Source organism: Sinohyriopsis cumingii, chromosome 15 (assembly GCF_028554795.1).
Source record: "Sinohyriopsis cumingii isolate HCF-2022 chromosome 15, ASM2855479v2, whole genome shotgun sequence".
Taxonomy (NCBI): Eukaryota; Metazoa; Mollusca; class Bivalvia; order Unionida; family Unionidae; genus Sinohyriopsis; species Sinohyriopsis cumingii.
The window spans coordinates 99,057,866-99,084,716 of record NC_142975.1 but is presented as its reverse complement, the minus strand read 5'-3'; the positions used below and the strand labels follow the sequence as shown (position 1 = coordinate 99,084,716).

The 26,851-nt window shown below is 34.6% G+C and overlaps 1 protein-coding gene across 3 annotated transcripts in view; it reads left to right on the top strand.

Moving 5' to 3' along the window:
* Nucleotides 1-26,175, top strand: part of LOC149782379 (uncharacterized) — a 225,994-nt gene extending 199,819 nt beyond the window's left edge. For 2 of the 3 annotated variants that reach the window (XM_089933774.1, XM_089933772.1), the window contains 3 exons: nt 3,872-3,976; nt 10,402-10,422; nt 17,215-26,175. In XM_089933774.1, coding sequence (XP_089789900.1) covers nt 3,872-3,976; nt 10,402-10,422; nt 17,215-17,279 — 191 coding nt within the window. In that variant the 3' untranslated portion in view covers nt 17,280-26,175. The remainder of the gene's footprint in view (nt 1-3,871; nt 3,977-10,401; nt 10,423-17,214) is intronic. The other variant, XM_089933773.1, reaches the window with a different exon arrangement.
* The last annotated feature ends 676 nt before the right edge of the window (nt 26,176-26,851 follow it).

Here is a 26,851-nt window from a genome sequence, read left to right as displayed (position 1 = left end):
TTTTATTTATTCCTGTAGCTGACACAAGTTTGTGTGATACAGATTCCTCATTTCCACTTAATAAGAAAATTTATGAATACAAAAGGTCAGGAGTGACCAAGTTGTTGAAGCTCTTATTAACAGTCATGAACTAGGTTTCATTTCAATTTGTCTGATAATATAGATTTACTCCCAGGCTCCCTTGACACAAGGACCTGTTTATAATTTTGCGTTTTGGAGACTCGTCCTCTGAAGGAGCATTTGCAACTAATACTTGCTGTTGGCTTGGAACAGACTTCAGAAGTAGGGGACGTTTGGCAGAAGTAGAAGACTTTCGGCAAAATCAATGAACTTAAACTGCAGAGAGAAGAGGCACAAAAATGCAGTATTACCTTTACTATGCGTGAAGGCTCTTTTAAACAGTAACACAAAAAGTGAAAACAACAAGCTTTGTAAAACATAACAATTACTTTATTTCCATAGAAAAAAATGAAAAAATGAGGATGATAACTTAAGGTTATTCGATTCAAATCCAAAAATAATCAAAGAATAATCCAAGAATTGAACGTTAGAAATCCTAATAATACAATGTTCTAAGTGAATCCAAGCTTGAGTCCTGATGAAAAATTCAAGATGGAGAAGAATGACATATGCTGCAACCATCAAAGTGTTGTTGTCTCAGCAGTTCCTTGTTAAACCACATACAAATAATACTCCAGTTTTGAATGCCGAATAAAATTTCAATAAATGTCTTTGTCCAAGAATTATATATGAGCACTTAAATATTCATAGAGAAATAATATTCCATAAAACAGAATTTCAACTCAACTGTTCAAAACAAAATTAGCACCTTGACGTCTAAGTGTTTAAAAGCCCAACTAAAATTATTTCTCAAAATATCACTATTAAATCTAACTATTGTACAATTCCGGTTTAACCAGAATTTCGGAATATAGAATATTTACATATAAAAAGTCACCTGATCGTGTTTCTAGAACCACTTTGAAGCAGTTTACACGCCTAACAACACGTACTCCCAATATGACCTTGACAAAACCAATCATTTTACTCTGAGATTAAAATGCAAATATAAAGTTGTTCGCATCACTCACTGATTTCTGGATCAAGGTCAGGAGAACTAGGTCAAAAATAGAAACAGTGTTTATTATATTAATAAGTGTTTATGAAAAGAGTTAGGTCAAGATGAAGTTTCTGGAAAATATCAAATCCAATTACATTACAATAACATGTAATGGAATAAAAAAATTACAAACAAACAATTAAATAAAATATAAATTAAATCAAATTTACGTAACATCGTGTATGGGGTGACTGGATCATTTTAGTGTTCTGTTCAGCAATTTGGGACAGTCCTTATATTGTGTCTGAAAATAAACAATTGGGATATGTTCAGTTATCTCATAATACATAGTAAATAATCCAGTATTATAATATCCAGCTGGATTGAAACTTTACAACGATTAGGTCATTTCAAGGATCGTGAGAGATATTATGAATTTAATCCAGGCAAATTATGTTTTTACTTAGAATATGGTACATGTGGTTAAGTTTGAATTTGTTTCTTCTACAGAATGTAGAGTTTTAACATGCTGTCATTGAAAACTGGATATTTTAGTTCTTCTGCAACCACAGGGGCACAAACGTTTTATGTATATGAATATTGATAATATGCATATCAAGTACAGGTATTCAGTTTATTTTCCTACTTCTGTCAAACATTGCAAGCAAGAGGAGAACAATTGGCTGAAAATTCCTCATTTTTCAGAGTAAAGACTGTCTTATGCGCACACTTTTGCATTGTCTCAATAAAACTAAGTCTTAGGAAATGTTGAGTGTCTATTTCTGTACTTCCAAGTGGATACAAGTATCATGCTTATATGTATAGCACAATCCACATTGGTCATATATTAGCATTTGCTCATTTTCAATTAAAGATAAATTGTTCTGTTATAATTTAACTACTTTTCTTTAACCAAAGTCTCTTCACTCCTGACGTTTTGAACGATCTGCACCTTAACTGTCATGAAAAAACTTCCCGTCGAAAATTATCGATCTCAATGGTCTTTTACATCGGTGGTCATATACTGAACTTGATTCGAGAAAAAAGGCACTCCGAGTGGAATCTTTACAATATAGGGTAGTACGATTTTTTTATCAAGATGTGTATCGTTCATTGTGACATCACAGCACGTGGCATTCAATCCGGATTTTACCGGATCACACCTATAGGTTAATTTTGTCCAAAACTGTATACGTACTTTAATATCGCTTTTGCCCTATGCACCTCTCGGGGCATCTAAATAATGACCTTCCAAAGGATTGTGGATGTATAAGAACCCTAATGAAGTGAATATTTGCTAATTAAAGGTATGTATAATCAAATTCTATAAAATGACATTCATTACTGAAATATTCGGTGTTGAATGCCTACATGACCTGTGTGGCTTTTACTATAGTTGAGCCGTGATGCCAATACTGGAAAATGATGTGCATAATTTATAATATATTCACATGATTCAGGAGATAGTACTTCCCTTTCAGAAAATTCTTCAAATGACATATTAGACATTATCCAATGAATTCATTACAAAAAAAATAGTTAATGATAATAATAATTCAAATAATGATAAAAAGAAATAAATTACTTCTAGTATATATATATATATATATATATATATATATATATATATATATATATATATATATATATATATATATATATATATATAAATATATATATATATAGATAAACAAGAATTTATATACAAGTGGTTGTATATATGACGTGACAATAGTTACTTTTATTGGGAGATGTTTGTCCTTTAAACATCTTTATTTATATACGAGATGCAAGAGACTTGCACAAAATAATGGACCCCCATCTAACCATACTTTAGATGATGTAGAGGGGTGTTAATGGAGTAAGAATGTAAAAACCATCCCAATGATGAAGTTTCTCACTCTATCGTTTGTTTTCTATTCTAATAGAAAACAAAACAAAAACTGGTTTTCAAAATATGACCATAAGTGTGTTCAAATGTTTTTTGTAGAGGACGTGTCATGTTATCTTGTTGATCTTTATAGAGCACCTCTTGTGCAAGCATAAGGTTGAAAATATGCTCAGCATCTGGCTTACTCCAATAATGATCCCATCCATCACATCAAAGGTATGCTTGAATGGGGTCCATATTGTGGCATATACCAAGGTCAAATCAAGAGTTTAAACTAGAAGACTTTTAGCGATGTTTTTTCTGGTCACTCCATTCTGTATGATTATTGTACTTACTAATTGTCCACAAGGCAATACTTTGTACAGTGATGTTATTGCTCATGCATATCTCATTTTCAAAACCATAAGGAATAAGAAAACTGTCTTGGTCACATATTTTCAATCATTTTTGATATTCTACTTGGTGAATATCATAATAATATCCCTCATGAAAAATGTGTTATTCACTCTCCAGGTAGGGAATTCCCCTGACCATATGCACTGAATAACTCCAAGGTCTACATACATTTTATGAATGTCAACTGAAATATTTTCTACACGGACCTTTCATTTCACAATTAATCAGAATGTTTGTTTCATTGAGGAAACGGAGGCTATTTAAAAAATGGCCTACTTATGAAACAAACAGAACTGATTGAATTATCTAAAAATTGTCCTGACGGATTACTAGACATATAGCATTGCCCTCACAGCATTGGTGATGTTGTTATAAAACTAAAATATAACTAAAATGTATCTTAGTTCTCAACTATGAAAATTGTATTGTGTACATTGTGACATGCCTTTACCAAAACTAATAGGGTTATTGTCACATCATTTTTATTGTTTCATATTATGAACATAGACATATTTATATTACAGGTGTAGAATGTCCTGAAAAATTCCTGGTTGGACTTGGCATAGGCTTTGGCATTTTAATTATTGTCTGCGTCATCAGTATCTTAATCTTGGTCTTTTTCAAGAAAGGTGAGTTATTAAGTTTTAATGATTCATATTTATATAATATTTACAATGTTCTTCGTATAAAGCAGTGCCCTACTCTAAAGTCCAGGTAAAACCACCAATAGGGAAAGTTAGAGATAAATCTTAATATGATTGACCTTTTTAATGAAAAATAATGTATATGCACCACATACTACATCTACCCTGGAATAGTTTACCTAATTGGATTAATAATCTGAAATGCTACAATTAGTGCACATCTGTATGATACATCTACCATGAAGGATAATAACTTACTTGACATAATATCTTGATGTACTTAATGAATGCACATATATATCATACACTAATGCAGAAGGATATTACTGTGCCCTGTTGGACTTTAAAACCCCACATGCTTTAATTACTGTACATGTTGAAACATGCGTAAGAATATAAATTAATAAAGAAGACACGTCTTGACTCTGGATCCAAACCTGGATGATCCGAGTAAGCAGCTGCCTAGGACATGATTATACTCTTGGAACTTACCATGATGAATGCCTTGTGTCTTATTACCACTTAACATAGTGATTTAAGTCATTCACAATCAGATTGACCATATGGTTTACTCAGTGCAGCCCTTTTGAGAGAGAAGGTGCGCCGTTAAATTGCAGAGCTCAGAACACAACATGGCTTACTCTTGAAGCATATACGTAAAACTGCTGGGAACATGGTTTGTGGCTCATGTTTTAAAGCTTACTAATATTAGTTTTAACTTCATTAATACAGCTACCCAGATATTACATTGGAAATGCACAGTACTGATGATATGTCACACACACTTGAAATGCACAGTGCTGATGTTATGTCACACACACTTGAAATGCACAGTACTGATATTATGTCACATACATTTGAAATGCACATCACTGATGTTATGTCGCACACAATTTAAATGCACGTACTGATGCTATGTCACACACATGAAATGCACAGTGCTGATGTTATGTCACGTGCATTTGAAATGCAGAGTAATGATGCTATATCACAGACTTGAAATGCACAGTGTTGATGTTATGTCACATACATTTTAAATGCACAGTTATGTGTCACACGTGATACTAAATAAGTACTGTGTTGCCAGCTTCTGGTGATAAGTTAATTATTACTCTTTATCCTAGTGATAAATTAATTGTTACATTTGCTTTTAGCGATACGCTAATTGATACACTGGTTTATAAAAATATTGTAATTATTACAATTGCTTCTTGCAATATGTTGTTTGTTACACTTGTGTCTAGCAATCTATTAGTTGTTACACTTTATTCTAGTGATATGTTAATTGTTGCACTTGCTTCTAGTGATATGTTAATTGTTACGCTTGACTCTAGCAATAAGTTGATTGTTACGCTTACTTCTGGTGATAATTTAATTGTTAATTGTTTCATGAATCCAATAAAATACTAAGTTCAATTTGTAATTTAATTCGTTTTGATGGTTATATTTAAAATTAAAATTACTTCATTTAGTATCGTCAGACTTCCATGGGAGGCAAACACTATTTATTCATTAAATACCATTGGGAGCTCTGGTAAACAAAGCCCAGATTTCCATAAATATTTGTAGAAGTATTTTGTTGCCGATAACAACATGCAGTTGCCAGCACAAACAGGGACAGGCTAATAAATAAACAAAGATGTACTAAATTCATCAGTCAAAGTATGGGGTAGGCTGTTCTTTGAAAATGAATATATCATCAACTGACCGAAATGTAAAACTCGACGCAGTTCTGACCAATTCACAGACGTTCAGATTGATGTGCAACATGCAAGTATATAACTCAGATAATTAGCTTATAATTTGGTAATGTAACAATGAGAATCTGATCACAGACATACATACATACATACATACATGCATGCATGCATGCATACATACATACATACATACATACATACATACATACATACATACATACATACATACATACATACATACATACATACATATAAGGGTCTAGTTGGTGTTGAATAAAAATGAACCACCTGTATGGCATCTATAGAGGCTATAATGAAAATCTTGTTAGTGAAACTCCTCCTGAATAAATTGTTATATCATTGTGTAGGCACTGATATATTGCATATGTGAGTGGATTCTACAGCATCATGGGATGAGCTGGTAGCACATCATGACTGTAACAGCAAATGCCCCTAGGAATAATACTGCAAGTATAATTAACCAAAACTATCAGCTCCTGGTATGCATTCCCAATTCATGAAGTAATTGAGCCTACATATAAGCAGCAATTTCCAACTCATGTGGTTGTAGATGGCATGGTCTTTCAATATATTCTTCTCAACAAATTTACTGAACACTGAATGATTAATCTGGTAGAAAGCAGATCAGCAGAAAAGCATTATCTTTGTCCACTCTTAGAGCTGCATTGAGAGTGTGGGCTGAATCAATGGGAATGATGGTTTTATCCTTATGTATAGGGCATGGCAACCCATGGTCTGGATGTTTCAGCTGACAAAAGCTCTTCCTGTCTGTGTTTACCACCCATACCTTATTCGTATAGACCAAAATAACAAATACATATTTTGTGCGTTTGTTGCATCATTCTAGGTCAGAATGGGCAACAGCTTTGATGGAATGTCAATCAAAATGCTGACAAAAATGTACTTTCTGTTGCCAGACTGCCACATAATTATGGCACATTTCTCAGGTCATGTATGGAACCAACATGTTAATCCACGCATATGTGCTTTTAGAGGCATTTCTAAGGTATGCTGCTTCGCTAAGTTTGACCTGTACATCCTGAAGAATGCGCTGAACAAACACCAACATATCCAAAAGTAAGGACTGTCTCAACGCAAGGTCAAGCTGACATCCATTATTAAAACATGGATGGCTGTTTCTGTCTACCTCTGCAAAGCAGCCTTTTTTGCCAATCAAGTGGTTGTTTCGCTGGCCAGCCTTTTTGGTGCTTATGACTCAGACCTGTGACTCAACAATATGTTCAGCACATGAAGGAAATGTTTGATACAGTGAATGTGACTTGTATTTTAAATTTCTTGAAGGAAATTACCCCTTATTCTAAAATGTAGCTTGTTTGCATTCTTTTTCATCTCAATACTTTTAACCAACATCTGTGCTGTTAATCACCCTAATGTATCTTTTACATGTTTTACATGTATTATCTTATTACCTTTCATGCACACTTTTTACATTCCCTATCAGTTGTGAATCTTCATATATTTTTACCATTTCATTGTTGTATCGTTATCTCTCATTGATAATAAATCCTTTTCATACATACATTTTTATTCTGTAAGCTTTTTTGTGGCACTGTATTGCAAATATGGCTTCATAAAATCATGAAACAAAACTTAATTGTATGACCAATCCAGGGTGTCCATCACATTACACAGCTCTGTAATAATCATGTAATTGCTAGAGACAGGCTGTAACCATGCATTGCTCTCAAATTTTATAATGAAGCAACTGCTTCCGCACAATGAGTTGAAATATCATTCTCCATCATGTCTAACTATTAAGCCATCTATTTTTACACTGCCTTCTCCATTTGGTTGTTTGCTGGTGGGCTTTTGATATGGTTCTCAAATCAACTTTGACATGTTTGAAGGCTGAGGTCATGACTGAAGGTCACTGGTGCCCCTTGTGCACAGTACCACTGGAGTTGGCTCATAAACTCATCATGAATAGTATGGTTGCTGATAGCACCCTTTAAATGTAACTCACGTAGATATTTAACCTCTTATTAAGACATGTCTAAATTGTCAATACGACTTTCAAACTATGGTGCATAACAAAAGCAAACTGCCTTATATTCTACATTTCTAGCACTAACACATGGATGACTTAGATGCCTATTAGACTGTGTGACCAGTGCCACAAGAATGGCACAGATAACAGGGTAACACTAACTGCTCTGATGCACTTACGTTTGCTTACTCTTGTATCAAACCCTGAGGCAAGATATTTTACAGCAAATGGTCCTGAACATTGACCTTAACACTTGCTGGCTCCCTTCATCTTTCATCAGTGTACAACTATTGAGATGTTATCTGTACCTCTACAAAATAGGCAGACATCACGATTTGCTTGCCCAACCTGAGCCACAGGCATTGGCAGCATGAAAGGCAAAGTATTGTTCCATACTGTATTTTTGTTTGAATCCATAGTTATTCTACACAAGAACATTCTTCTGCTCAGGACTGTGGTGAGCATTTATTTAAAATTGTAAAGGATTTCATTCTGGCCAGCAGCAATAATTGCACTGAGAGTAGCCTCCTGTATACAATATTGGGCACCACCTGCTCTGATGATGTCATATACAGGGATGCTAAAAACTACAACTACTATGTCCAAGGTGTCCTAACCACCACTACAGAGGCATTACAGATGTTCACAAGAAGATTGTTCAGCAGTGCTACAATTTGATTACCTCTGAAAATAACTGCACTGTGGGTTCTGCAGCGAAGGTTGGTCACTGTAATATCATCTAACTGTACTGCTACTGGACACCACAGAGATAAACATGAATATGGCCTTTGCGGATAAAAATGGCCATCTAGAGATTGTCCAGCTTTGCCATGAGTTGGGCACCACCTATAATGGCTAGGCTATTGGACACGTGACTGAAAGGTTTTACCACAAGATTGTCTGTGGCATCTGTGAGAGATGCATACACAAAAATAACAGGCATTGGCTAGTTTTCAGTCTCTATATGATGTGGCGATCCAATAACTCATACGAGGCCATATCACAACTATGAACACTAGTGTTGTGAATCTTTTTGGGATGCAATGGGATCAATGCTTGTTTTTTCAGTATTTCCTCCTCTATAACCCCTTGAAAAAATCATTTTTAGAACAACCAATGACCTAAACATTGAGAGCCCAGGACCAGTGAGATCGGTGTGGCTCTTTTTAATGACCATTTCGTGAGTATGGGGTAATTTTGGCATAGCTGAAACATGCAGACAAGACCCATGACAATGAAGACACGTGCTTTAGCTTCCACTTACGGAAATTGGATTTTAGGTCTAGTGACAATATATTAAGATTATGTACGCCAGCATGTCTTCAATACATGCTTTTGAAATGTGGTATTAAGAATATGTTGACATAAGACATTTGACTAGCTCATTTCTGCAAAACTGTTGAAATTAAATGTTTTAAATGTTTCAAAGTTTGTCAATAATGCACATAATATTATTTCTCATTCTCTAATGCATTGATCTGATGATAAATGCTGATACTAATGTATTTTTATTGAAATAGACGGAACAAAAATGGGCCATAAGTATTGTTAAACACAATTTAAATTATTTTAAATCGGGAATCCTCATCTGCGATGTCGACAAAGGTAATGAACTTTTGTTGATATATCTCCCCTTGACACCTTTAAATGCTTTTAATTTCTTGACATATTTTGATCAGATGCTCACTTTTGCTTCCGTAAAGATGTCCACATTGTTTTATAATCTTTATTGTCACTTTTAAATAATACCAGTTAAATAAATATGAACAGTACTTCATTTTAAAAATTATTATCATATTTACAAAGTTTGCCATATGTGTACCCATCAACATTATTTAACAGTCTGAGTTGTCTTCAGATAACGATTTTCGTATTCAATGTTTAAGGTTAATTAATTTGTGGTGAGAAAATATTGTTACCAAATGAAGTTTGTTTGATTTCTCAGAAATGCCTATGGTTTCAATACATAGCAGTTTGGGTTGGTGTTTTTCTGCTCAAGAACACTTGCCATTATCTAAATGGAAAGTATTGGTATTTTGCTTTTCAAAATACAAACATATATTTAGATACAACTTTTTTAAGTTTAAGCTTGTGGTTGTGTTTGTGTTAAGCATTTACTCTGACAAAATTAGAAGACTTCAGTTAAAGATAGACAAGATGTATATAACTGCTAATAATAAAATTGCTGGTCATACAATGTATTGTAAGTGAAATATTATTATACATGAAATCTTGGAAATTTTTTACTTTCTTGATATAATTTTCAAGACTTTTTTTGTAATGACTATATTTTGTTACCATTATTCGAAGGTATTGTATACTGATTTTTATTACATGGTAACTTGGTGATGGCTTATTGGCAAAGATACAACTATCAGTTGGACAAACTTATGTTTGATGCCAGTTCATTAAACTAATTAATATGTTTTATTATTTTATAGAAATCAAGAAGTGTACCATTTGATTAACCAGTATTTTTCTGCATGCACTATTTACTATTTTATTGTCTTGCCTTTTTCTGAGAAAATTGTGTATGATCTTGTGTCATAGTGGTTTCGATGTCAACTCATTGTTGAAGTTGTTTTACCAGTCTATTACTCTAAAACATAATGCAGCAAAAGGCAAGACTTCCCATTCTGTGGAAACCTTTTTTAATCTTGTATTTGTTTTGCATCCTTCAGGTAAAGATGAACACAATCTGGGTGAGTGATATTTCTGTCCTACGTAGAATACAATCAGCTTTTCTCATTTGTATACATATTGCAATGACTGTACCAATAACTTTTTTTGTGCTATTGTTATCAATATTTTAGTACCCTTGCTATTTATTTTGCCTTCTGTTTTTCTTTTCTTATCTCTTTATTTTCATTACACCAAAACAGAATTTTGTTAAATGTGTGAACAAAAGTAGTAATTAGCAATGATACACTTCTGCTTAAGCATACACAATCTCAATCAAATTTCAGCCTAGATTGATATACAGAAAGTATTTCAAATGAAGTTACATTACAATCGCATGTAATTGAATAAAAAATAATTTAAAACTAAAAAACAACCAAATAAATTAAATCAAATATAAATTAAATAAAATATACCTAACAGTACAGCATGTTCTAAAAAACTATAATTATGTATAAAAATTATAAATGCTGCTCTGAAATTTCCTGTTCAGTCCACAGATTTGCATTTTTCAGTGCATAAATGGACAAATATTATTTGTTGAAGAACACTCTACAATTAGATTGAAGTGGCAGAATAGTTCTAATAGGCTGCGAATGCCTGTCGAATTACTTGCTGTTTTCTTTGTTTCCTTTAATCAAATTTAAATAATGTTAGTATCATGGGGATTAAAGCATCAAGTATTGTTGTTGCTGTGCTTTAATTTTAAAAGAGACACATTGGCAGGTAAAGTACTTGCAGATTTTCACATATTTAACTTTCTTATTCGAATGTATTAATTTGTTTTCAGACATTTTCTCTCTCTTTAGCAATATCTTAGAAGAGTGGGAGGAAAGCATATAACAGTATATTGAACACTCGTCCCGTCTGCCCGGCATGTACCAATTATAAAAAGACAGACATTTGTCCTTACTGTTATTTCTGGTCAAATGTGGTCTGGGACCTCACCCAAAGCAGACAAACATTTAAGCGCAAGAGAAATAGACTTTGTAGTCTGCTAAATGTGGTTTCTCTGTTGCTTTCTGCACCTCATCACTTGTTGGAGCTATTAACCAAAATGTATATGTATCTGTTATCCATGTTCCTGGCTTGCTCAACAGAGCTTTCTCCTCCTCCACAGGGATGTAGCTTTGGACACTTGCATGACCTTACTGGAGCTCAGCAAGAACCTTTTGAGAGCTGCTCTCTTGGAGACTGAGTCTTTCCTCAGAGGACTCAGCAACATCAGTTCCTCACATCTGCTCCTGGCATATTAAATTGGCCAAGAAGCAGACGCATCCTGAAGACAACCAGAGGCCATCAGCAAAGTACTTTAAACCCATGCAGCCCCAATCAGAATTGGAATTTTGTGTTAGCTTACACCTACCCACCATCATTATGATATAGCAAGTGCTTCAGAAAATCATAACCACCACTGCTCAGCTCATATTTGAAGCCCTTTTGTGGCCGCCATAGTGATCGTGGCTTAGTGATCCTCTTGGCTACCTGATATACCAACCCAGAACAATCACCCAAAGGAAGGATCTTCTGTTGCAGCAGACGAGCTTTCTTCTGCACAACAGCCCACATAATCTTCATCTTCATGCTAGATTCACCTCATCGGGTCTTTCTGATGGAATACGTTTTCAAGCAAAGTTGCCAAATACATCATTCAGATCAGGCGATTATCCCTGTCCATTGTCTATGATTTCAAGTGGAGAATCTTTTGCGATTGGTGCAGTAGGAAAATGTGTAATCCTAGTTGTCACTGTTTGTGTATAGTAAGTGATTTGATTATCTTCTCTTATGTTCAAAGAAATAAAATGCTCAGTGTCTTCTATCACATATTATTGGGCAGTCCTATCCAGTAGTCTTAAGTTTCAGCAGTATCAGCTATCGGGTTTCGACTATGGTATTTTGAACTGCAGAGACTGTTGTCTTGCTCTCAGATGTATTGGTGAAATCTACTGTGTGTCATATGTTCTTCAAATCAAATGACCGAAACAAATATTGTTTGAGCTTCTTTCTATCTTCAAGATGTTGTATTGCCTGAGTTTCATGCTTTATCTATATAAAAAGTAGTTCAACCATTAAATGGCAATTACAGGTCATTGTCTCTCCTTTGTCAGCCAGGCTTCTTAAAAAAGCCAGCTTATGTTGCTAACTAGAGATCCCCATACCGGTCTACCCATATAGGTTAGCATTATATTTCTACAGTTTTTCCTACTCTATCAAGTAATACGGTTGTATTGTAAAATTCAAGTGGGTAAAACAAATTATAGCAAGGAAACAATAAATTTAAAATACATGGATTTGGACTTGAATCAGTCAAACCAGTGAGTTCTGACAATGTGAGTACACGAGAAAGCGTGCCATTAGCGTTCTTGGCGTCAGCGGTTCGTGTCAAGTGCGAGTATGATTTGGATTTTTATTGCAGCATTCATAATTTTTCAATCATATCACAACGATGTATACAGTGTTGAAGTTGATGATAATGTCTGGCACTGGGTCATCATGCTGCAGACATGTAGCATTACGTCCCACCCAGTCACATTATCCTGACACGAGGCTGACCAATCCTAACACTAACCGTTTAATTTGGCAGCTTTTAGTACCGTTTTTATAACTCTCTGGTATGACTCAGCTGGGGTTAGAAACAGCGATCTCCCACATCCGAGGCAGAAGCTCTGACCAATAGGCCACCAGAGTGGAGGTTCTTGTCAAGGTTATCCCTGGTTCTTCCTCCACCATTTATACTGCATATCATGTATAGCCTATCTTGTAATGAAAATGGTGTTAAACGCACATAATAGCAACAACAAGAACAATCAGTGGCAAGACAACTGGCTTTCGCGTTATCAGAAATCAAGATGTTGATAATGTGCATGGGAATCAAATGTGAGATAAAGAAGACAGTTTATTTTAAACAAGAGGTGCTGATAGCAGCATGTCATCACCTCATGCATAGAGAAAGAAAAGCAACCAGTTGCCATAAATTGCACCATGTTATTAATATTAAAACACATTTCAAATGTGGCCTTATGCCTGGATTCCATAGCATGAAATAACTTTGCCACTGAGACGAGGTACCTCATAATACAGGTTTAGAACCTTTGAATAATTATGACATAAAATGGTTTGTCAAGTATGAGGTGATCCAGACTGACTTTTTTCCCAATTAAGACATTACATTTCTATTTAGTAGCCTTTAATTATGGGAGAAGTAAGGGTAGGAAACATCTTTTCTTTCCTAAATGGCTCAGTTGATATTTCAGATTTCACTATTTCAAGGTGGATTGTCTTAACCATCCCTTCCTAACTTCATTTATGTAGATTTAGGCCCACAAGATGCAAACCATCACTACCTCTTGGGCCTGTGTAGCTCATTCTTCATTTGTGGATGCAATAATAGTTACATTGTGGTGATTTCACATTAACTTCTTCACCTTCTATCTTCATTTCTTGATGCACCAAAGTGAAACCACATCTCCTTTAGGGACCATTATCATGGGGTAAAAAGTGACCCTAGAAGATACCATCCCACATTAGTGGATATTTCTGCAGGAAGGACCACTATTTGTTTTTCATGCACCTGTATTTGCAGTTCTTCAGCATCCACCAAACTAGCAAATGCAGCTAGTTATTAGCAACAGAAAATGTATTAATGTTATAAAAATGTAGGGTTAGAGGTGGTGGGAGATAAAATATTGCTAATACTTATATAATACTTACCTGTTGTAATTGACATATTATCTCTTACCACCCCCACACTGACTTTAGATCTTTATGAAAGTTACCCAATTGGGGAATTCATTTTAATTACATGGTCAAGGGTAATTTACATCATTAAAAGTAGTATCCCCTCCATCAAAACAGGAAGATACAACCTACTTAATTGTAAACATAACTAAGATAAAAAGGTTTGTATACCATTTGATGTCCCTGTTTTCAGAAATGTATACACAAAAGATTTATATTCTTTAAATGTTTGTTTAGTTATGACTTTAATATTCATATGTATAATCTAGTGTTCAGGTATTCATTTGTTCTCATTGAAGATGTGAATCATAAGTATTAGATAATTGGATTGCACGTTAGAGGTAAGTCATATAGAGATTAAATTATTTCAATTAATATGCAACTCTCTCAATGATCAAAGAATGTGCAGTCAGTATTGCACTCCAGCATAATTTTGAATCACTGCATTTAATAACAGAAAGAAATGGACCAAATAATTCTTAAGAAGAACATTGTATTGAAAAATATACTTGTATATTATGAACATAACAAAATGGTCAGTGTTATTTTAAAATGGTCAGAAATTGTTTAGGTGTTTTATCAACAGAATTGTATACAGTGGTCCCTCAAAATAATGCACTTCAGTATAACACAGTCCCTGACATAACACTATATGGTCATCAACCCCATTATACTTTTTCTTCTCAATACAATGTACCCACTTTAGGGCAACCTCATATCAACACACGCTTTCTGTTCTGCCCTGAGCAGTAATTTAAGGAAGGATCACATTATAATGTACTCACAATAAGGTGATATTGCCAATAACTTGTTGCAGGTTTATTACTCCCCTGAGTGATATTATAATGAGGGGTCATTGTATAACGTACCTCAACATAAAATGACTATGTACGGTAATCTTCTATGGCTTACTTGAATAGTGTTGTATTGAGGTACTACCTATATCACACAACCCATTTATAGCTCCTTGAGCAGCATTATTATGGTCCACCCTCAGCCCCAGGTGGCCAGGTGATCTACAGTGTTTGCCTTTTGTGGTCACTGGTTTGAGTCGCAGGATTGGCCAGTGTAGGTATGTGAGCAATTTGCCAGTCTTTTTCCTTTATGGTCAGTGTTTCCTGCTGGGATTTTCCCTGTTTTTCCTTCTCCAGTTATACTGATTGCCATGTATTGCCTCTACTGCGATGAAAATGGTATTAAACAACAAAAAGATCACAACAACAATAGCATTATAAAAAGTGACAACTGTATTAATATCTGTACGTCTGTCTTCCAGTTATCCAGCTATAGTTTTAGACGTCAAATTCAACAAAATAATATTTTGTTCACTTCTAATTGACCCTATCATTACTGAAAACAAACTTGACTTTATCTTAGGTGTTCAAAATGCTTGCAGAAAACTGACATCATTAGGTATAGAGATACAGATATTTGTAGGTTTATTTGACAGTATCAAACATATGAAGGAATATAGTCCTATATGTTCTGTCATCTTCCATTGTTTGTGGTTATTTTTTACTCTTTTCGTTTGTTAATACATGACATTATGAATGCAGTTAGTTTAAACACAAATGACAATAATATGGAATCATCAATTCTGAAATCGGTAAGAAAATGTGCAACGACCACCGGTCTTTATATGGTTGTTTAATACTCTCAGGCATACTTGTAAATGAATCAGGTTGCTCATAATTTTTTGTGTTTATTCATTTTTTGGTTTTATGTTTTTTGAACATAAGGATAATGTTTTAGTTTCAAGTTTCCAAAATAATATGAACTCGGTTAGTTGAAGTACCTGTTAACTTGGAATCAGCAGCACAATTCGTGAAATATGCATATGAGTTTGATCTGCATAGTTGATGTCAAGAAAAGTAGAAGAAAAAAACACTCGAGTCTTTTCGCCACACTTCATATCCTGCTTAATAATAAGACTTTCCTTACATCGTCAGTCAGATGTAGCTGTTTCTTGTCTAATTATCTGAAGCCAATGTTAGGGCTGTCAACTGATGCCTGTGTAATGGATAGTTCCATAATATTTTATAAAGTGGGAGACCATTTGAGAATATTTTTCTCAAAAAAGACATAACTTATTGAAATACATAGCAACTTTGAGTAGAAGTAAACAAGAAAAGAAATTATATCATTGCGATTTTGAGAGTTAATTTACTTTCAGCTATGAAAGAAAATCTGTACAACCGTATTTTTCTTGATAAACTAGAAATGAAAATGTTATGTATATATTACGTAAATATATGTGGTTGGGGTTTATAATAAGTTTAATACATACAGTCTTTGTCAATAAGCTTAGTACAGACAGACAGTCTCTGTCAATAAGCCTAATACATAGATACAGTCTTTGTCAATAAGATTAATACATACATACAGTCTTTGTCAATAATATTAATAATACATAGAGACAGCCTTTGTTAATAAGATTAATACCTACAGACAGTCTTTGCAATACGATTAATACATACAGACAGTCTTTGTCAATACGATCAATACATACAGAGTGTTTGTCAATAAGATTAATACATACGTACAGACTTTTTCAATACGATTATTACATGCTGGTTGCTTTGCAATTTGCCAGATAATTTAGATGCAGTCCTGTTCAAGATGTGTTGAAAATAAGGAAGTGGAAACTTACCCTGAACATGTGTTGCAGCTGTCCTAGAAATGGCTTAGTGTACTGCCTGTGAAGAAGTAATATATTTAAGGCAGATAAAAAGCACAGCAAATGATACTTTGTAGTGTACATCTAGGCAAAGTCACATAAATGGACACAGGCATTGACACTATCAGTTTAAAGCTTGATAGTTATATTCCACTATGGCAGTGGTAGAGGCAAATAGTGTTATCTTTGTCCGCATGTCTGTCTGCCCATCAATCATATGTATTGTAGGTGTACATTTAGGTTCAGGCACAATGGTGTGTGTACGTTGTTTAGGTATATGTCCATCAATTCATGGCACATAGGTGAAAATATGTGTTGTTCAGTTCCAGACACAGTGCTGGGGCATCGTTTTCCATGCACATGTTTCTATTTTACTTGACATGTTAATTTTTCTTTGCAGAAAAGAAGAACCTGTCTGATGGATCTGAAATGCAGATGATGAGTGAAGGAGTTGAATGGAAATAATATTGCTGAAATAGCGCTTTGAGAAACATCAACAGATTTTCACAAATTCTCCAAGAGTTTTAACATTACACAAAATACATCTGAATACAATTTTTGTCCCTGTAACTAAGATACAATGTAGCTACCGGGACTTGTCTCTGTAACTAAGCTACACTGTGGCTACAGGGACTTGACCCTGCAACTAAGGTACAGTATGGCTACTATGACTTGTCTCTGTAACTAAGCTAGAGTATGGCTACTAGGACTTGTCTCTAACTAACCTACAATATGGCTACAGGGACCTGTCTCTGTAACTAAGCTACAATATGGCTAAATGGACTTGTCTCTGTAACTAAGCTACAATATGGCTACTGTGAATCGTCTCTGTTACTTAGCTACAATATGGCTACAGGGAATGATTCTCATATCAGTTTTCATTGTTTTAGAACAAAATGCCATTTTTGTCCTTGCTATATTGTATGGGCATGGGATCATTTTGTTTCCACACAAATACTTTCGATTGAAGGATTTTTAATAATATGTAACCACAACGTTGGTACCCCCCCCCACACACACACACAGACAGACACACACACACCCACACAAATGCAAATTCAGTCAATTGTATAACAAAAAGAACAAATTTAATTTTCACTGTGTTTAGAAATATGTTTAAACTTCATGGCTCAGCGAGTATTAATTTTATTCACACATTTGAAGAGGTTTAGTGATGTAGTACTTCATTTAGCCCATACATTGACACAAACATTAGAAATTAATCTTTAGAACTTGATTTAGTTAAAATTATGCCATTCATTTTCTTCCACTCATTATATTCATTCGAGGCCAATATGAAAATAAAAGGCCACAATATTATAAGATTTTCATGCTTCAAATAAAACTTAACTTTACCTTCTGATGTCTGATTAGCTGACATCAAATCACTGACTAATCAAATTTCAGAATTGTAAATTAAATATGATAATAACCTTCTGTGTGTGTGCGTGTGTGTGTGTGGGTGTGTGTATGTGTGGTCACGTATATAAGTGAGGAAGAAACTGACAAAATCTACGAGAATCAATTTTAAAGCAGTAGTCTGGAGATAAAGAAAGGCTTAGAAATTATGTGAAAGTAAACTTAAATGGGCAGGAAAGTAAACTACAGTGTGTATTTTTGTACAGAATTTCAAGCATGTGTTTCTTAAGATGAATACGCACATGTACACAGAGACATCAGATGGCACAAGTCAGGTAAACTCTGTATTACTCATTGTTGTAGCAACTCAGTAAGCAATTACATGTAACTAGGCAGATGTGTAAGCAAATGACAAGTGTCCCATGTGACCAAGTGGTCAAAGGGGATCGCTTTTACAGATGACTCACATCTCACCTCAGTAGGCATGGGCTTGAGTGTCAGCTCAGCCAATGTCGGTATGTGAAAAATATGCAAGAAGCTCCCCGTAGGTCAGTGGGTCTTCATGGGGTCTTCCTCCACCTGGTATACTGGATGGCATGTATAACTTATTGTGTGGAGTAAAACTGCACAAAACAAACACAAATAAAAATGTACCTAAAGTGAAAAGGGAAAGAATCAGTCAAGTATTTGAATGCATGTGTATATGTACATGTATGCAGCATTCTCAGTGAAGTACTACTGTGTGTAATTTATGTACAAAATTTATGTCATATGTTCCTTAAGATGAGTACACACCTGTACATAGAGAAATCAGATGGCACATGTCAGGTAAACTCTGTATTCATCATTTTTGTAGTAAACATCAAAGAAAGGTGTACAAATATGCCAAGTTTACTCCATATTCAAATGGGTGCAAGTGTTGATATGTATATGTGTGTGTGTCTCAGTATCTATGCAAATTGTGTCTACATATGTAAACATAGAAACTGATTATGTGTAATCCTATTTGATGCTTTAGTTGACCAAATGTATAGAGTTGTATCAAATGTATCAACTGATCTTTATATTTTGAATGACTCACTTATTAACAGTAAGAGTTTTGTCAACTGGACTGATAAGCATTTTGCTTAAGTAATGAAGGAAGCAGCACACACGACCACCTCAGTAAGAATAATCGATACTGCGTCATAACACCTACATGCGGTTAGTTGCCTTGAAGCTTTAAGAACTTTAAAATACTGTTGAAATGAGTATTCAAAATCTGTACTGAAACGTGAATTTTCTAATGCATTTTTTATTGTGGTCTGATTAGATAAAGAAAATAAGTAGATGATGGATGCTTGTTTTCTCGAATATGTTATTGATGTGTGTTTTCTGTAGTATGATTTTGATGTGTGTTTTCTGTAATATGTTATTGATAGTGGCCAGAATAAACTTTGCGCAGACCACACAATGCCATACAAAATGTATATATTTACTATTGATATATTTCTATACTTAAACTGACACTGAAGATATTTAAATATAAATATTAACGAAAATTCCATCAATATCCATTAAGAACTTTTTGAGAAGTTTAAAATCAAAAGCTTTTCAGAAAAGATAACTTCTGTTATGGTCATAAATATTCATGGGTTCTGATGATTTCGGAATATATTAATATATTTATTATCATGTATTATCAAGATTAATTTGATATTTTGTTGGAGTTTTTGTATTTCACTATACATTTCAGGAATGATACACTTCTAACTAATATAAGCAGAAATATAATCTTTATAACGTTAATAAGTTTTATCCCTTTTCATTTCAGTATGCTATTAATATATGTAATATAAAACACACAAGAGATGAAAATCTTCTTTTGAGCTTGCAAAGAGTAGTTAAACATTTTTAAATTAGATTTTTAATGACCTGTGTCATAAATGTTATAACAAAAATTAATGTTTACGAAGTTATTACCCGACCCCACCAAAATAAAACAGAAAAAATTAAGTGCTCGTTACCTAAGACTATTTCACAGACTTTTCTCAAATTTTCACTGTTGTTAATGTTAGAGATGTTGAATATTTGTATTATGCTTATTGCTAGAGTTCTTTGTCAAATGTATTCAGATCACTATGACTGAAACATCGCTCGGACGTTTCCGTCAGGAAGAAGTTGTAAGAACACACATCAGTTTGATGTGCTTTGTGGTTCATTTATGTCGGAGTGCATCACATATGCTACGACAACAAAGGGTGAGATTGTTCTGATCGTCTGCATCCGCCGCCATTATTTTTCAGTGTAAACGAAACAAGTTCACAATATAGTTGCTGCTTGGCGACGTACATCCAATGATTATTTCTCTACTTTTCTTGGAACAGGCCGATTGCAAGTAGCTAATAACTTAACTCCCAATTAGTTAGTCATATAGTACATTGGATGATGAGAATAATACGATCCGGTGAACAAGATTGATGGGCGCAGTGAATGACGGAAAAAAACAGTACTTACACTAAGATGGAGTATGCAAGTTACCTGCGGTCTCACAATCACCGAAGTGTGACGTTATTTTTGTAGCTACACAGAACCACCGACCCACGAGAAGCTACTTTCTCACACACCCACATTGGCCGAATCCGAGACTCGAACCCATGCAGGCAGAGGTGAGATGGCAGTGATCCGTAACGGAGAGCGCTTTAGACCACTCGACCACTCGGGGCCACCGAATTACAATTGGTAAATAAAGTCAGGTGTATATATAGAGATGTAAACTAGTCAGGAAGTTGACAATCAAGTTTGACGTCAGTGGCAAAATAACCAAACAAGTTATCAAAATATCTCGATGAATCCAAGAATTCATCCTTTTGTTTGATTTCGTGGGGGGGGGGGGATAGATTTAATGTAGTAAAATTTACAAAGAGAGACTCAAAGAAGTGTAAGAAATTGTGGATTTTAACTTAGAAAATACAGATACATTTACGTAGCGATGTCTGATGCCGTCTCTATTTCACTATATTAATAGGTTCGAGTCTCGGATTCAGCCAATGTGGGTATGTGAGAAAGCTTACCAGTAGCTTCTCGCGGGTCGGTGGTTCTTTCCGGGGTTTTCCCGGGTTCTTCCTCCACAATTAATACTGGCCGACATGTATACCTATCATGTACTGAAAAATAGCGTTAAACTCTACAACAACAACAGCTATATTAATATATTGTGTGTTTGAATGTTTAATATGTCTGGCGTTGTCATCTGGTTTCTTTAATGCATACCTGTGTGCTTGTGTTTACTATTTACAATTACAACATTCAGCATTCGTCGCGAACTTAACTGCTTGCATGTATCACGCCTGACTATGGACTACCTTTTATCCACTGTATTTTTTTTCAACTTACAACATAGTGGAATTTTCATATTTCTCAGAAAATAGCCCAAGTTATTGATCTATATCGAATTCTTGACAAAATACATATAAATGCGTGACTAGGTTCATTTTCCACACTAAAACCCTTACAAAGTGTTACATTTCAAAATTCATTGGTACCTCAAGTATTAGTAAAACGTGATATGCTTATACAAGTGGAAAAAGTATTATGTAGGGCTGGATGCCCTCTTACATCAGCATTACTTTTAACAGCAAAAATGGCACCCGTTTCTAAATGGAATATTCCATATAGACACGAAAAGTAATATTATCTTAATTAATACGCTCGTTATACTTAGCAAAATAGGTGCAATACAAACTCATTAAGCAAGCTTAGAAAGATTGGAGAAGTTATAATTCATATATATATATATAGAACAAATATAATACATATAGAATACACACATCTAACCCATGCGTACCTTTCGAAAAATGAACCTTGACCTCGAGTGCTATTGTCCACTAACAGTAGAACACGTTAAGTATATGGATTTTCAAAAGACGAAACTATTTGTTTTTTCTTTATCTTGTAAAAGAAGATATTTGCTTTTATTTGGAAGCTTTATCATTTGAAGATCTTCACTTGTTGACCTTAATATTTTCTTCAATGACCACAAATTTATGTTTATTTGGTAGGGTTATTTTTCTTAAAGTTTTTGTATAATGTTTCGTTTTCAAGAATGTAATTCGCTGCCATTTCAAAAAGGGTTACAGGGGCCTATCTTTGTTACAATTTATTCTTTATGTTGGGATTTTGTATTGACCCAGATCTCTCTGATTCGATTGACTTTACATCCAGTAAGCTTTATTTGTACACTGTTTATGGCTATTACTAATCTCTACCAAATATAGGTTATAGTGACTATCGTCAAGTCAAATTACCATCGTTTTGGTCTTAGATTATACGTAGAGCTGTCAGTAGATACATCGCATGACGTAGAAATGTTTATGTAATTTTGTTCTATCTTCTGCAGCAAGATTTTATTTTATTTATTATACTTTACTCAATGAATTTCTTGAATACAAATACAGAACTTTCTTTTTATTTTGTACAATCTTGCCTTTAATATAGCACTTTACATTTTTTTTCAAATCAGTATGTATTGAAATTGTTACTTGATTGAGTGTAGATCCCAGATCATTGTTTGTCTCACCCAATTATTAACATCATCATCACTGTCTAGATCCTAGATCACTGTTAATCTCATCCAATTACTAAAACCATCATCACCCAGTCTAGATACCAGATCACTGTTAATTTCATCCAATCACTAACACCATCAGCACCAAGTCTATATCCGAAATCGCTGTGAAACGTTTCCCAACACTTAACACTATCATCACCCAGCCTAGATCCTAGATCACTGCTAAGCATTACGCTATATCCCAGATCATTGCTAAGCATAACGCTAGTCATAATCACTGTTAAGCATTACGCTAGATCCTAGATCACTGCTAAATATTACGCTAGAACTTAGACCAATGCTAAGCATGACAGCTGAAAGCTGAGATACTTGACACAGATAACTCAGTATTTCACAAGTTTATGAAATGGACAGCATAGCATTAGCATGCAAATTGAACTAGCTGTATCTCGAAACGTAGAGTATCGCCTCTTTTATACCAATGCACGGGGTGGGTGGGGCGCTTGGCTGCTTTACATGTTCTGCATAGTTCGCAACATCAAGATGACCCTTTCAACGCAAAAACTAGGCCAACATTTTGATCAGAATTGGACCTCAATTTGTCAAACTGTATGTGTTAAATATGAAAATTGTGTTAGAATAATACACTGCAGGCTGAACGAGCATCTCTCAAAAAGTCATAATACACCACACAGGTTGTGAGGACCAAAGCCCAACTCGTGTAGTTTGAAATTATGTTCTGTAATCTTGTACAATAGATGCATGCTTGAGGAAACCATCTTGGCGATTAAGTCAGAGGGAGGAGTTGAATCAAATGAATGTGGACACCGAATCGTTTCTTTTCCAGCTAGGCACACAATCGGGCGCACGTGCGTAACCCCATACAATCAAAATACCAGCCGTACAGTAAGTTTAAAGAGGCACACATTACATGCCGCTGATGGGGTTCAATGTGTGTGCCAGTAAAAAGCAAAGATAAATGTAGAATATCACGTACATGATGGTACACTTTCCCTAGTCATCGTATATGTTACGTTAGACCGATAGTGGTACCCATTTCTCGTTTTCAGATTATAATGTATATATGCCATGATTCAAATGAACTATGATCATGTATAGGTCCATTTAGCCTGATTGTTACAAAAGTTGGTCAGTGCGACGAATTAATATCAAGGACATATCTGTTATAAGAAAAATATTTTGTTTTGGAGATCAGGTGTGGTTGGAAACGTGACCGTTACTATCCATCTGACAATAAGTAGATTCGTATGTCCGTCCGTTTCCAGGAGGTCTTTAGTAACATTGCACAAAAACCGGTAAATGTAAACATGAAATTTGTTAGGTATGTTTATATGCATTTATAGGTGACCATATTAGACTTTCGTATTATTATAGCATTTTTCTTCCATTACGTATTCACAAGGGTGCTTTCATTAGAGAGTGGCATCTTTGATACAGAAAAAAATTGTTTAGCTGAGTAAGAATTGTATAGCTTGCATTTACGACAAACGTTCTTGACTCGTGTATGCCTTTTGAAGGGTGTAATTCGCATAAACAACACACGTACTTGACTAGTGCATACCTTTTGAAGGGTGGAGTTCGCATATACAACACATGTACTTGAATCGTGCATACCAGTTTAAGGGTGGAATCTGCATATACAACGCACGTACTTGACTAGTGTATACTCTTTCAGTGGTGAACCTCTCATATACGACATAAGAATTTAAGTCATGCATACCTCTTCTAGGGTGAAACTCGACCAAAGTCCATACCTTCCCAAGGCCACTGCTAGTGGAACTCGTTCCTGCCGAGTGTTACTGCTTTCATCCGGAAACCTTTCTTCCTTTTCATCAAACCATAATATTTTATATGTATCACGAAAGGAAAGCATTATGAAAATATGGTTTACATGAAGATTTTTAAATGCCTAATTTTAAGTAGATTTTTAACTTAGTTTTACATTTTATATACTTTTTAAAGAATGTTAACAACGTTACTGTTTATCTTTTTTATTTGGAAGGGCTTGTCTTGTAGGAGCAGGTATTTGCATGTATTCGGAAGGACTTGTCTTGTAAGAGTATGTGTTTATTTTTTTTGGGGGGGGGAAGAACTTGTCTTTCAAGAGGTTGTAGCAATATTTACATGTATATCTTAAACAAAATTTGGATTTGAGATATTTGTTTCACCCTTGTAAACACCGTTTGAAAAATTAGTATCGCAGATCATAAAATGTAATATAATACGCCTCAGTGTTCATCGTTACTGTTTATCTTTTTTATTTGCTTTTTGGGTGTGTGTGCTTGTCTTAAGGGAGCACTATTTACGTTTATTTGGAAGCGCTTGTCTTGTAGGAAGGAGTACGTATTTACGTTTATTCGGAAGGACTCGTCTTGTAGGAGTATGTATTTATTTTTATTTTGAAGAACTTGTATTGCAAAAGATTTTAGCAGTTTTTACAAGTATATTTTAAAATATTTTTGGACTTGAGACAATTTTATTATTTTTATGAACCTTGTAAACACCGTTTGAAAATTCAGTGTCGCAGATCATAAAATGTAATATAATACGCCTCAGTTTACTTATGGTTAGATTGTCTAATCAAGTATCATGTCACTAAAGCAATATTTACCCATGTAGATTAGTTATTTAACTTTTGGACTTAACAGTTTTTCTGCTAAATTTGAGGTTTGCATTTTTTGCAAACACAAATCTAACTCTGAACATTTTTAATGAGCCTATTTGTGGTCTTCCCACGTAAAACATAGCTTCGACACGTAGTTTTCACGCAAAAGGGAATTTAACAAGAACAAAATTTACACTCTGTGTACCTGGAAAAAATGATTTGGCCATCGGGGCAACTGACAATTTTATGTTCCCATATGGGTCCTTTCTCTATAGTTTTTGGTAATACAAATTCCCAAGTGGTTAGTAGAAATTGTTCATTGTAACTCATTACGAATGTTAGGAAGATCTTGGTTGCATTATGATAATTAAAAATAGGTATAAATGTTGAATCGATTGCCGTTAGCACATACATTTCAGTTTGCACTAGTTTCCAAACTTTTACCTAATAATTGCAATGATATATGTACTCAGCAATTAGAATTAATTACAATTACAGTTTATCTTCTACCTAATGTAATGTGATCAAAATGCAATGTATAAATCCCCAAGATGCGAACATACAGCCTAATTAGTTATTTGTATGCGTTATTGTGTGTAGTAAATTGAATATTATATAAATCGCTTGGCTTGTCAAACATAAATATATATTGTCTCAAGGTGCTATCTGTAGTCATTTGGATTTATATGTTTGCCCTGACTTATATGTTTGCAGTTATCTTTATTAGTAACAAAAATCTCTCTGAAAATACGGAATCGTCTTATTCTTCACACTTTCACCAAGGACACTTACTTGTTCGTCTTATTCTTCATACAGTCATACCAAGATACACTTGTTCGTCTTATTCTTCATACAGTCATACCAAGATACACTTGTTCGTCTTATTCTTCATACAGTCATACCAAGATACACTTGTTCGTCTTATTCTTCAAGACACCTTTGTTCGTCTTATTCTTCACACAGTCACAGAAATACACCTTTTCATCTCATTCTTCATACAGTCACAGAAAGATACTTGTTTGTCTTATTATTTACACAATCATGGAAAGACACATGTTCGCTTTATTCTTCACACAGTCATGGAAAGACACCTGTTCGTCTTATTGTTCACACAGTCACATAAAGACACTTGTTCGTCTTATTCTTCACACAGTCACGGAAAGACATTTGTTTGTCTTATTCTTCACACGATCACAGAACGGATGCGAGATGTCATGGGTTCGAACCCGGCCGAGTCATACCAAAGACTTACAAAAATGGTAATAACAGCTGCCTCGCTAAGCGCTCAGCATTAATAGGCTAGTGTTAGGACTGGTTGGCCTGGTGTCAGAATAATGTGAATGGGTGGGACATCATACTACATGTCTGCGGCATGATGCCCCTGTGCTAGACATCACTATAAACTGCCACACTGCAGACATGGTAGCAATATGACTGAAAACTTGTTAACGCTACCTTAAAATCCTAATCCCACACACACACACACACACACACACACACACA